Source organism: Lodderomyces beijingensis, assembly GCF_963989305.1.
Source record: "Lodderomyces beijingensis strain CBS 14171 genome assembly, chromosome: 4".
In the NCBI taxonomy this organism is placed as follows: Eukaryota; Fungi; Ascomycota; class Pichiomycetes; order Serinales; family Debaryomycetaceae; genus Lodderomyces; species Lodderomyces beijingensis.
The window spans coordinates 1,859,689-1,871,824 of NC_089973.1; the positions used below are offsets into that span (position 1 = coordinate 1,859,689).

A 12,136-nucleotide genomic window follows, 5' to 3' on the forward strand; every position below is an offset into this window, starting at 1 on the left:
TTTGCAAACAATCTAACTAAACTATTAATACAGGAATATGATATAGCGGGAAACAAGCCAATGACAATATAAAAAAAAAAAAAAAAAAACAATTTAATCTACCATCCTCTTTCATTTTTTTTTCTTTTTTGTTCGTGATTTTTTTTTTGGTTTTTTTTTTTGGTTTTGGTTTTGGTTTTGGTTTTATGTCTAGTTCAACCTCCTATCTCTAATCAACAATTCTTTGCACATTTCATACGCCGTCCACGATATAGCCGTGCTTGGAACATTGAAAATCACGCGCGGTTTCAAACCTCTCCAGAAGGATTTTGCGCCTCCGAGCTTATATAGAGCCTCAGCGGCGCTTTTGAAACCGGTAACGTCTCTCAAGCTGGCGTTTTGCGATATGCCTCTCGTTTGCAACACGGTCTTGATGCAATCAAAGGGCGTGGTCAACGCTGCCGCTATTCCGCCAGCAACACCGCCGCTGACGCAATGCAAGTAGGGGTTGTATGAGTGCGACGGATTGAGCAACGAGGAACAGTATTCGTAGAATCCAAAGTTCAATGCCGCAAACGGTATATTCGTGAGTAAAGTAGTTGGGTATGAAATGTAAAAAGCGGAAAGGCCCTCCTTTTTGTAGATATCAGCTGCGAGCTTCAACAATCTCACCGATTGGATCTTGTTCTCAGGGTACGCGGCACGTGCCTGCATTCTCTGCTTCAACATGTCAAAGGGAGTCATCAAGGCATCGGAAGCAGTCGTGGCCGCCACACCCGCGCACGACGCTATGATGGGGTGGTTTTCATCGGTGACGATTTTGTTTGAATGCGGCGAGTTGGTTAGCCTATTAACAAGAAACGTCTTTGTTGATTCAAAAACGGAGAAATAAATGGCGTGCGCGGGACCAGCGCCTAGTATCACGGAGGAGACTCCTTTCCAAAGCGCATAAAACCCTTCAGTTGAGCTTATTTTCGATATGGACTTCAATAAGCCTCTCGATATGTCCTTGCTTGACAAGTTCAATTGCATTCTGGTCTTGACCGAGTCTATGGGGAACATCACCGTGTGTTCCATTATCCCTGCCAACGCGCCGGCGCCTAGATGTGCTCCTAATGAAGCGTCTTCTGGTAGTGCTTCATAGTCTATCTCGAGCTGATCCTTGGGGAAGATCTGTAGTTGGTGATCTTGGTGCTCCATCGAAAAAATTTGGGGTGCTAGAATTGGTTATAAATATTTCAATTTCAGTTTCAATTTCAATTTCAATTTTTTGCCTCTTTTTTTTTCTGTACAAGGTTGTTTCTAGTGAAACGAGTTTTTTGTTGACTTGTTGGATAAGGATGGAGACGGATGGACAAGGGAGGGGAGGTTAAGGTTATACCTGTCTCATCAATTGCTATAATGAGCCTTGTGGCAAGTTCCTGGTCTTTTGAACTTGATGGATAGAGTTGAAAAAAAAAAAAAAAAAAAATTGGAGCTAAAGTAGTGTACACAAATAATTTAGTATTTTCTCGTCACTTCCACTTAGTTAGTGATAGAGAGAGAGGAGCCACCTTAAGTCCTAAAATCGGCTTTGCCCTTTTAGAACAAGTGGGTTTTGGGAGTGGGAGGAAAGAAACGTTAAAGTTCAATCTTTTGTAGTTGGAGTCGAGTACGGGATTTCTATTAGTTCGGGTCTATTTAATTTTGTAAAAGGGGTTTGGCGTCGATTTGCATATTCTTTTGCTCAGAAACGATGCTCTTGACTTTACCGGTTTGCAAGCAGCTCAACACGTTCTCAGCGGCCCATTCCTCCATATTCTTGGTGGCTTCATAGGTGTATGTGCCCATGTGCGGCAAGCTCACCACGTTGGGCAACTCAATCAACTCCTGCGCGAGCTGTGGCTCGTGTTCAAACACATCGGCGCCAAACGCGCCAATCTTGCCCGACTTGACCAATTCCGGCAATTGCGACTCGTCAATGACGGCGCCTCTAGCTGTGTTGACCAATATCACGCCATCTTTCATCTGGCTGATGGATTCCTTGTTGATTGAGTGTCTCGTGTTGGCGTTCAATGGGATACTGATCATGATCACGTCGGCTTGTTTGAACAACTCCTCCTTGGTGACGTACTCGGCGCCGCCTTCTTGATCAGCAGGCAACTGGTTTCGGTTATAGTAGACGATTTTTTCGAATCCAAACGGCTTCAATCTGTCTCTGATGGCTTTACCAATTCCTCCCATGCCCATGATACCAACGACTTTCCCCTCGGGACTGTGGCCGATCTTGGCTCCTGCGCTCTTTTTCTTTAACCATTCCCCCTGCATCAACAACTCGTGCCCCTGTTGGAAGTTTCTCAAGCAGCTGAGAGCTAACCAAACGGCAGTGTCGGCAGTTGGTGCTTCCACAGGCACAGTGACGTTGGAAACCTGGACTCCTCTCTTGGTGAACGGCTCAACGTCGACTTGGTCGTACCCGGCACCGGTGTGGCTCAACGAGACTAAAGTCTCCGGCATATGCAAAGCCAACTCTTCGTCGAATCTTCCTGTTTGCGCAACGGATGCAAATGTTCTTACGATATTGGTGACGTCTTTGTATTTCCCTGCCAAGTCTTGCAAGAACTCTTCACGGTTGGCTGATTCGCAATCGACGACTTCAACGAGCAGAGAGATTTTCTGCCAGATTTCGTGGGCATATTCGATTTTACCTACTCTTAACACCTTGGGCTTGACTGGCATCTTGATGGGCGATAATGGTGATGACGATGATGGTGCTGATGAATATGGTTTGGATGTGAGTCTGGGGAATCGTATCAAGCTTTTATAATGCAGGAGCCTATTCATCAAGATCTAGAGTGGGGGATCCAAAAAATTTGGGGGAGAAGAGGGAACCCGGGGTGGAGGAGGAAGGAAGAGGAGGGGCCTCGTCCATTTTAGAAGCTGTCTCCACCAGATGAGAGATGTTGGACATTGTTTATATAATTTTGGTAGACTGCAATCTCGGCTAGCGGAATTTTTCACCCGGATCGAGTTTGGGGGTTGGGGGTTGGGCGTCGGGCGTTGGGGGAGAAGGGGTCCTATTTTGCAACTTTTGTCTACATGTGGCCATGGGGCTGACCACTAGAATCACAAGAGTCAAAGTTATTGTGGTTCTACTTTTTTTTGCTTTTTACAGTTGTCGGACATGAACTTGAGCGATGGAATTTGGTATTAACTGCTTTGATATCGGCAGCAATCCCACGTTGAAACTTTCGTGAAAAAGGGATGCCAAAAAAGCAAAAAAAAAAGAGTAAAAGGAAATTTTTTGCACGGAAATGGTGAAAAAAAAAATTTACAGGAAGAAAATAGAGGCTTGGGGAGGTCATTCTAACGACTCCAAAAGCTTATCGGAATGCTTTTTGAATCAGTCGAATGCCTCAACAGTTTTGATAATGCCTGTTTCAAATTGCAAAAAAAGGAAAAAATCGGGGAAAAAAAAGAAATACAAGCCCCACGCGGGACTCGAACCCGCAACCTTTCGATTGCTTCTTATTTTTAAGAGTCGAATGCTCTAGCCGATTGAGCTAGCAGGGCTTTTCTTGTGTCATCCAAGCACACGTCTCTACCCATTGCCAGCGCAAAACTAACAACCAAGATCTCAACCAGCTGAGATATTGTGATTATCGTGAAAATAAAAAAACCGCACCAATGCTGATTTGACTGCAAACAAAAAAGGGACACACATCGCTGCATCAGACATGTCACTAGAACCAGCAACCACAGCTCAAGTCACACTTACAACAACAAAGGGACTAATCCGAATATCGCTATTTGCAAAAGAACTCCCTCAAACAGCCCTCGCGTTAATCTCATCATGTCATAACCAAACACTAACAAACCAACATTTCCAGCTCCACAGCAAAACCATGGTTCAATTTGGAAAATGTGGCAAGAAACTCATCAGGGAGTCGAACGGTCGGATTGTGTGTAAGCGGGGATACGTTGCGTATCACGATGATAGTTGGGTTATAAGTCTAGCGGAGTTGTCCGGGGTGAGTAACGTTGTGGGGAAGCTCAGTGATGAACAGTCGTGGTTTACAGTTAAGGGGATCTCGGAGTCGGAGGTTGATCTGGGTGGCGCGTTTGTGTTTCCTGTTTTGACTACTGGGTCCATGGTTGACTCGATGTATTTTGGCGTTGATGAGTTGGAGAAGAAAGAGGAGGAGGTGGAAGAAGAAGGGGATGGTGAGGAGAGGGTGGTTAAAAAGCCTAGGGTGCAGATGAGCTATGATGATGATGATGATGATAATGGTGACGAGGAAGGGGAAGAGGAGGAAGGAAAGGTGCGGGTCAAAAGTATTTATGAAGTTCGGCAGTCGAGGCGTGAGGCGAAAGGGGAGACACTTGCTGCAAAGGCAGATGAAGAGGCAGAGCATAAAGCTCATGAGGCAGAGGTCTCCCATGATGACGATGACGACGATGAAGAAAAACAAGAAAGTGAGCTGCTGGGATCTGACGCGGAAGAAGATGATGAGCTGCTGGGGTCTGAAGAGCACGACGAAGAATTGGTTCGTGATCCAACAATCGACTCGGACTATGACTCAACCCTAGATCTCGATCACGCCGAATGCATCACTCTACAAGATCTCAAGAATCACAAGTTTATGAAAAAGGTAAATCTAAATTGAAATGAAATTTTTTTAGTATTTCGTTCTATACTTCTATGAATTTATCTACCTTCAAGGTAATTTTTCCTCTTCCTCTACTCCACAAATAATTTTTGTTTCTTGTTTCTTTTCTCTTTTTCTCTTTTTCTCGTATCTAATCGTTCATGAAAACATCATCATCAATAAAAACGGTATTTTTACTCTTCACAAGTGTAACCAGGCAAATCATTATGCTCATTAATCATATTCTCCAACGCTGAAGCATCCACCGAGCTTGTGCTTGAGCTATTGAACCAAGGATGTTTAAGCAAACTATGAGCATCGTATCTTTCGTCCAAGTTGAACTTTAAACACTTGAGAATCAAGTCACAGACGAGATTGACCTCTTCGTCATCCTTATCAAACTTGTACTTTTCAACAAGAACATCTCTCAACTTCCAGACTTTTAAATTATCAATGTTTTTAAAGATTACGTTTTGGTCTTGGACATTTGACGATTGCGAGAGTTTGAAAAATTTACCGGTGAGTTTGCAATCGACAAGGTACTCGTCCGAAGGAAATACCCCAAGTAGCTCGACAATCTGCGCCAAATGGTCTTCATCCTTGTCAAAGCCGTTTTTACCTTCACTGTCGTGTGGATCAAACAAGAAGTCACCCGTGATTAACTCGAAAATTATACATCCAATCGACCAAATGTCGGTTGAGCTCCCCCACGACTTGTACTTGAGAATGATTTCTGGTGACCGGTACTGGCGTGTTTGGATTTGATTGGTGAAATGCTGGTTTGTATATGTTGCATTGCCCAAATCGGCAATCTTGATGTTGAATTTGCGTTTCACTTCGTCTTCCTTCTTGTCGAAAAGCGACAAGTATTTGGGAGTGATGGCTTTGGAAATGGACAATTTCTTGGGCTTGGTATAGTCCACGTCTTTGAAAAAGACATCTTGTGTCATTGACGAGCACGATAACGGCTTTGAGCAACGGATGGGCGAGTCGTATTTGCCAACCACCAGGTTCTTCAGTCTTCTGTAGTAGAAGCTTGAAGATTGTGAAGTTGATGATGCCAGCGAGGATGCGCGCCTATGCTTCTGTAAAGGATAAGGCTGTGGTGGTTGCGGTGGTTGCGGTGGATGCTGTGGTAGGATTTGTGATTGGGTGAGCGACAGCTGAAGCTGAGGAGGTTGCTGAAGCATGGTTGAAGACGGGTTTCTCAGAAAGATAAACGACTTTGAAGCTGACTTCTTAAATGACGCACCTCTGCTCAATGAATTGGCTTGGCATTTCTGAAATTTTTCCTCTTCAATGGTCTTGATGATCTTGTCGATATTTTCAATGTCAATAAGGATGTTTTCTGGCTTCAAATCGGTGTGGATAACTCCACAGTGGTGCATGTAGTCAATGGCCAAGAGCATTTGCTCAACAATGTTTTTCACAAGATGTAACGGGATGCCTCCGCGGTGTTTCGAAGTTTCTATAATTTTATGAAGAGAACTAGAATTCATCAGTTTGAGTTTTTTCTCGATTGAGTTTTCCCATGAGCCAACTGTTGTCGTTGATTCAATCTCAGCTGCTTCCATTTCACTGGGAGACATTGTTGATGAAGAAGATGAGTTTGCCGAGGTTGATGATGTTTGAAGAGCAGGCGTCGACTGGGTTTCAGTCAACTCTGGTCTCTTTGTCAAGCCCAAACTGAGCATGGACTTTGTATTCTTTTTCAATATTTTGGTATCCCATTTGTTGAATTTGATTTGTTGTGCAGTGGTATCGTCCTTCTTTTTAATCTCCAGGTGGACATTTCTGTAGAATTTTTTATACTTGTAGATCAAGTTGAGCACATTTTCACCAAGGATCTCAAAAACCATGCAAACGTGATTGCCGTGAGGACCGGCAATTTCGAAGTCGTCCAATAATTGCATCATGTGTTGATAACCTGGGTGCTGCTTATGGTTTTCGAAAAATTTGAGTTGTTCTTGGGTCAAGTGCTTGGCGTATTTGAGGGGGTCGCTCAAGGTTTGAAGAATTTGAATTTCGTCGCGAGCTGCTTCTTTATAGTGTTTGTTTGATTTAACAAATTTGATGGCAACAAAGTTTTCTTGAGAATCGCTGGCAAGATTGGATATCGAGGATAATCTTGATTTGGCGAGCCAAACCGTTGAAAAATGGCCCCATCCAAGTTTTCTTACAATGACATACTCGCGGTTGGGGAATTTCCTGCTGTAATAGACGTCGCCTCTGCACACAGGGTGGTAACCACCAACTTTGTACTCAAAAGAGCTTTCTTCTTGCTTTGGATCAAAGTTTAGTTCAGATTCGGTTTCTGAATAGTCTTCATAGTCATCAGCTTCAGTCACGTCGTCCTTTTGATCATCATCATCATCATCTTCTTCTTCTTCTTCCTCATTATCATCAATATTACTGTGGCCTTTTTTTTGTTCGGTTGGTTTTAGTTTTAGTTTTAGTTTTCCTTTTCCTTCAGGGTTATCCTCGCCGAGGGTTGAAAGTGCTGCTTCTTTATGTGGATTTGTTGATTGAATGTTGTGACTACCTGAAAATGACGCCATTCTCAAGATGCTTTTCAAATTGCGTCTTGGAGTAGCGATTCTCTCAGGCAATTTCTTCTTTGAGATTGTCCTTTTTATAGAGTTGAACGAGGAGCTTGGTTCCTTCAGTTCGGGCAAAGCGAGCAAAATGGCATCTGTTTCCAAGTCCAAGACGGCCGTGCTCATTTCACTGTTTTGTAGCGAGATGCAATCGGAAGTAAATGAAGTGTACCTCTCGTGGTTGTTGACCAAGGTGGAGTAATGGTGGGGAGGAGTGAAATAGCTCAGGTGGCTGCTGAACAAATTGGCCTTGTCCAAAGGGTGTAATGCATAGGGGTCGTCCGACGAAAGGGAAAACTCTGCTGGGATTTCCTCTTCTGTCGCTTCGCCTTCATCTTGAAGTATGCTTTCGTCTTCTTCGTCGACACTTTGGATGATCGTGATTGGGTTCAAGTCGTTGAAGATGTTGGAAGGCGTCACCACGGGTTTGTATTGAACCAGAGACTTGTTTCTCGCCAAGGCCGGCTTTGAGCTCAGCTCCTTCTTGAAAAGGCCTTGTAGGTCGAATTTCGATTTCTTTTCGGGGGCCTCCCCGCCAGTGTCGTTGCTATTCATCCTGTTTACCAACAACATTCCGAGTGGTTCATCAATGGCTGGCTGCCCAAGTGGTGGAATTTGAAGCGAATAGACCGAACTGTAATCTGGGTGAAAATCCTACAACATGTACATATATATATCTAAGTCGATGTGTGTGTAGATATATATATAAATGCAAATGTGTGGTTGGTTCGGAAATGGTTGTAAAAAAAAAGAAAAGTTGGCTTGGGGAGATTTAGATCAATTTATTTAGTGTGTTTTTTTTGGTCCTTTTTTTTACCTTCTGGTGTTGCGATAGTGTGGTCTCCCTGGCGTCGATGTGAACTAGTTGCAGCGGCAGTCCTTGTTGTAGTCGTTGTAGCAGTAGTTGTTCTTAAGTTCCTCAGCACTGGAGTGAATTTGGCAGCACAAGTTCTAGGGGTCCTCTCTCTGGTGGAAACACTCCCTGTTTTCAATTTTCTAAAAATTTCTACAGGAGAAAAAAACAAAAAAAAAAACAACAAAAAAGGTTCCAACCGCCTGGGATGAGTGGTGATTCCAACTAATACTTAAAGCAACCTATCCACAGTTTAACCCCCTCCTCCATCCAATCCCCGTTTCTAGCGTTTTAGCAATGAGATATGCATGAATTTAAAATTAAGAAAAAAACCAAAAAAAAAAAAAAAAAAACTGTGGGTGCGGGTGGGTTATTCTCGTTGCGTTTGCCCCCAATCGACATCCTCTGCAGTGGACAGAGCCAAACAGCTCAATGGGCTAAATATTAAATTTTTTGAGTATTAAATATTGAAAAAAAAAAAAATTACCGGCTGTTGAAGGCGATTCTCTTTTTGATTTGTTTCGTTTGAGAGGGGGGGAGCAATTTTTTATTCCTGTTCTGTTTAGCAGGGAGGGAGATAGGAAAAGAAGGAGCCGGAGAAGGGCAACGGGCTCCAGCGAGTGAAAAACTAGAGTAGGGCCCCATCTTATCCAATCAATTGCTTCTGCTGTGTAATATTGTGGTGGTCACATTGCTACTACTACTGCCCAAGTCAAGGTCTTTCCCGAGTAATAGCTCCTTTTTTTTTTCCTGTTTTTCCATCGCTTGTGGTATGGCCAGTTTGGTTTTCGCTGCGGTGAACCTGCCGTTGTTGTCCTATCTTATCAAAAATAAAAAGAGGTGGTAGATGTAGAGAGGTATCAATTATTATCAGAGGTCGGATTTCAAGCTGGAACCTGTGGAGATAAAGATAATATCCCGATCGATAGAGAGAGAGAGACGAGGAGGAAGATCAACGGTTTCTGCATCTACTGGGAGATTAAATATCTCAACTTTTTTTTTTGTTGTGTGTGCACATCAGCTCCTATGTAATATTTCCAGCCACTGGTATAGTGCCAGAGTGAGGATTGGAGGAGGGTTCTATGTTGCGATGGCAATCTAAGAATAGGGCACGCGGGAACCACGGGGCGAGCACCGCAAGGCATGGCAAAGCAATTTTAATGCATCTCAAGATTGTTTTTTTTGGTCTCTTGCTTTGTTCCTGAACAGCTAGAACTACAACGGCTGCTGCTACTTCTAGAACCTCTCATGATGCTTTTTCTTCTGCTACCCCAACCTGACAAACTGCGGTGGGTGTGAGTGTGGTGAACTCTTTGTCCTCGTGCCCACCTGGCCTCTTCTCAATAATAAAAAGGCGTCTTTTTTCGCAGTTTTTTTTTCGGAGTCTGAATCCCGCTTTTTTTTTCTTTCTTTTTTTTTTTCGGGATGCATCCATACATCAATATTGACCCAGCTCATACGGCACTTGAGAGCAGAGACACCACACTATTTGCAAAAATGCCTATAGCACACACGCGCCAACAGAGAGCGACAGGGAGAGAGAGTGCTGCAGCAAGCAAGTGTAAGTGTAATTGTAAAAGGGATCTAGAGACAAAGTCCGCGAAGGGGGGGGGGGCAGGGTACCCTAACAGAGTGTTTGCCCCTACAGGAACCTCCTCTTTTCGTTTCCACAAACAATCATACGACTCTTGATTGGAATGTTCCAGCAACCTAATCTTCAGCATGTTCTAACATCTTCTTGATCATTCCACTTGGGCTTTTTGGGAATGCTCTCTTCTACAATTGCAACTTCAAGCAGAATACTTCTCTTCTCCCCTCCTTTTTCCCCCCTCTCTTCAATCACCCGTTTTAGCCTAAAGAAAATATTGAATCAGGTCCAACTGCGAAAATAATAACTCGCGAGAAGAGGTCCAGCAACAAGTAACGTCATCGCTTTCCACCTTTGTTCCCAGTCAATATAATAGAGCGCTAACAATAAAAGAAACAACCTAAGCGAATTGTGGGGGAAGGGGGCAAGAAAATTACGATTGCAATTGTGTGAACCAGCGTCTTTTTCAAAATGTGACACAACGTTTCATTGCATTCTATAATACAATTACAGAGCTACACCCACCATGGCGGCTTTCTTTCTTTTTTTTTTCTCTTTTTGGATCGATATTGCCACACCCTCCCGTTTGCTTTTGAATACTATAGCTTGAACCCAACAAAACAAAGTGGCGGGGAGAGCGTCGTGGTTATGGGGAAGAACATTTTCGAGAAATAGGGAAAAAGGTTTCCCCGGAATTGGTCGATGATTGACTCGGATTGATTGAATGTGTGTGTATTTTCTCCTCCCTAACTTCCAATTGTCTTCTTCCCCGTGGTTAGCTCGCTGACGTGCAATAAATTCCCATTCCAGATTTAGCTCCTGGGCGTCACCTCAAACAATGCCGTGTTGAGTGGGCACAACAACAACATTCCCGCCCCGGTGCCTCAGGGTTATACCCTGAGTCTCGTCTCAGCACTGCTTTCAACCGGCTGCGTTTGTCGGCTTTTAACCCTTCGAGACCTCATATCTCGATGATAGTAAGAAGGTAGAGCCAGGAACTTGAACTCCGAAATGTGTCCTCTTTTCGAACCCGACAAAGGCCATACATTCTTGAAACATTAAAATTGGAATTTTTCTTTTTTTTTGTTGCTACTGTCCTCGTTTCGAAACTCAGTATGGCCGTGTGTATGAAAAATATAGTATGAACTTTCAATGGATCTATCTACATTTCTGCTGTTGCCAGCTTAGCTTCGAGAATCGTGGAAAATTTTCAAAACCTCTTTCTTTCCCGTTTTCCTTCTGTTTGCCACTATCTCGAGAAGATGAAAAGCGTATTTTCTTCTTCTTTTTTGGTGATTAAGGAATCCACTTCCATATGGGATCCTTACGAGTCTTTTCTCCCGGTTCTCTAGTCCCATTGAAAAAAAAAAAAGACTGTAGTCCTCGGTGCAAGATTTTGGAACGTCCGTTACAAAGATTGCTACGATCAACACCTTCATACTCTTTAATATCTGAACAAGCAAGAACAAGTCACCGGAGAACAACCTTGGAGTACACGCCTCTCCTTTACTCTACACCTTTTGATTACTGGCACTCAATTGATCTTCTAGGAGCCCCCCTCTCTTAGCTCCTGAACAAAGCCTCCCCACGTTTGGTTCCGCCTCGATATTGGATTAATTAGCGTTGTCTTTTCTAGTATATCGCCGTGTTTCCCTCAAGTAAATGGGCATTTGAAACATCCACATGGGGGGGGGGGAGGTCTCTTCTCCGTTTCAACCTTTGTGCCAATTTCCTAGACACCGTCGCATGAATCTTGATTTTAATCGAATCTACTTTAGTCTCCAAGTCAAAATTACGTTTAGTCTACCTTTCTGTCGGCGTTTACAAAGCCTCCCCCCCTAAACAAAGCCAGGCTTGTTTTACAAGTACAACGTCTAGCTTACGAGGTGACTCGACAATCGAGATGTACTCTGGGTGCCGTTATCAAATATACACTCAAATATACACTCGAAGAAGAACTGATAACAAGCGATAAACAAGGGATAACCCTTGAAATGACAATAAGGGAATGTTGAAACTCAACTGGAGATACCAGCAAAAAGAAATTTCCTGTTCCTCAAAAAAAAAAGCCGCTAAAGAAAAAATTACTAAATGTATAAATAATAACTTGACGTATTTCTACGATTATGCCATTGGTGCCTTTTTTTTTTTTTGATTTGGCTTTAACCTAGCAGAGCAGAGCCCAGACCATGGGTTTTGATCCAGAACACTCATAGTGTACCATCCCTATTCCATCGCATCTCATTTCATCTCATCTCGTTTCATCCCTCTCATTGAGCATGTCCACGTGGATGGGATAAGTCAACTGCAATTCATTAAAAACAAAAAAGAAAAGGAATCCAAGTTGACGCTTCTCGGCTTAAATTTTATGGACATAATTTAAATAATCGGAATTTTGTGACACACGACCATTTTTCATAGCGAACGGCTCCAAATAAAAAAAAGTGAGAGAAGGAGAGAGAATGAATCGGCTCGTCTTCTTCTTCGTCTC

The 12,136-nt window shown here is 43.3% G+C and overlaps 4 protein-coding genes across 4 annotated transcripts; 1 reads left to right on the forward strand and 3 right to left on the reverse strand. All coding sequences in view use genetic code 12, as the record gives it.

The window, feature by feature from the left end:
• Positions 1-189: 189 nt before the first annotated feature.
• Positions 190-1,179, reverse strand: LODBEIA_P38160 (uncharacterized protein; the record flags this gene model as incomplete). Its single annotated transcript, XM_066973968.1, has 1 exon — positions 190-1,179. The coding sequence occupies one exon, from the start codon at positions 1,177-1,179 to the stop codon at positions 190-192; it is 990 nt and encodes a 329-aa protein (XP_066830754.1).
• A 480-nt stretch (positions 1,180-1,659) lies between these two features.
• LODBEIA_P38170 (uncharacterized protein) lies at positions 1,660-2,802 on the reverse strand (the record flags this gene model as incomplete). Its single annotated transcript, XM_066973969.1, has 1 exon — positions 1,660-2,802. One exon carries the CDS (start codon positions 2,800-2,802, stop codon positions 1,660-1,662), a length of 1,143 nt encoding a protein of 380 aa, XP_066830755.1.
• Positions 2,803-3,863: 1,061 nt separating this feature from the next.
• On the forward strand, positions 3,864-4,625 carry LODBEIA_P38180 (uncharacterized protein; the record flags this gene model as incomplete). Its single annotated transcript, XM_066973970.1, has 1 exon — positions 3,864-4,625. One exon carries the CDS (start codon positions 3,864-3,866, stop codon positions 4,623-4,625), a length of 762 nt encoding a protein of 253 aa, XP_066830756.1.
• Positions 4,626-4,801: 176 nt separating this feature from the next.
• Positions 4,802-7,777, reverse strand: LODBEIA_P38190 (uncharacterized protein; the record flags this gene model as incomplete). The annotated part of the gene is made up of 1 exon (XM_066973971.1): positions 4,802-7,777. One exon carries the CDS (start codon positions 7,775-7,777, stop codon positions 4,802-4,804), a length of 2,976 nt encoding a protein of 991 aa, XP_066830757.1.
• Positions 7,778-12,136: the final 4,359 nt, after the last annotated feature.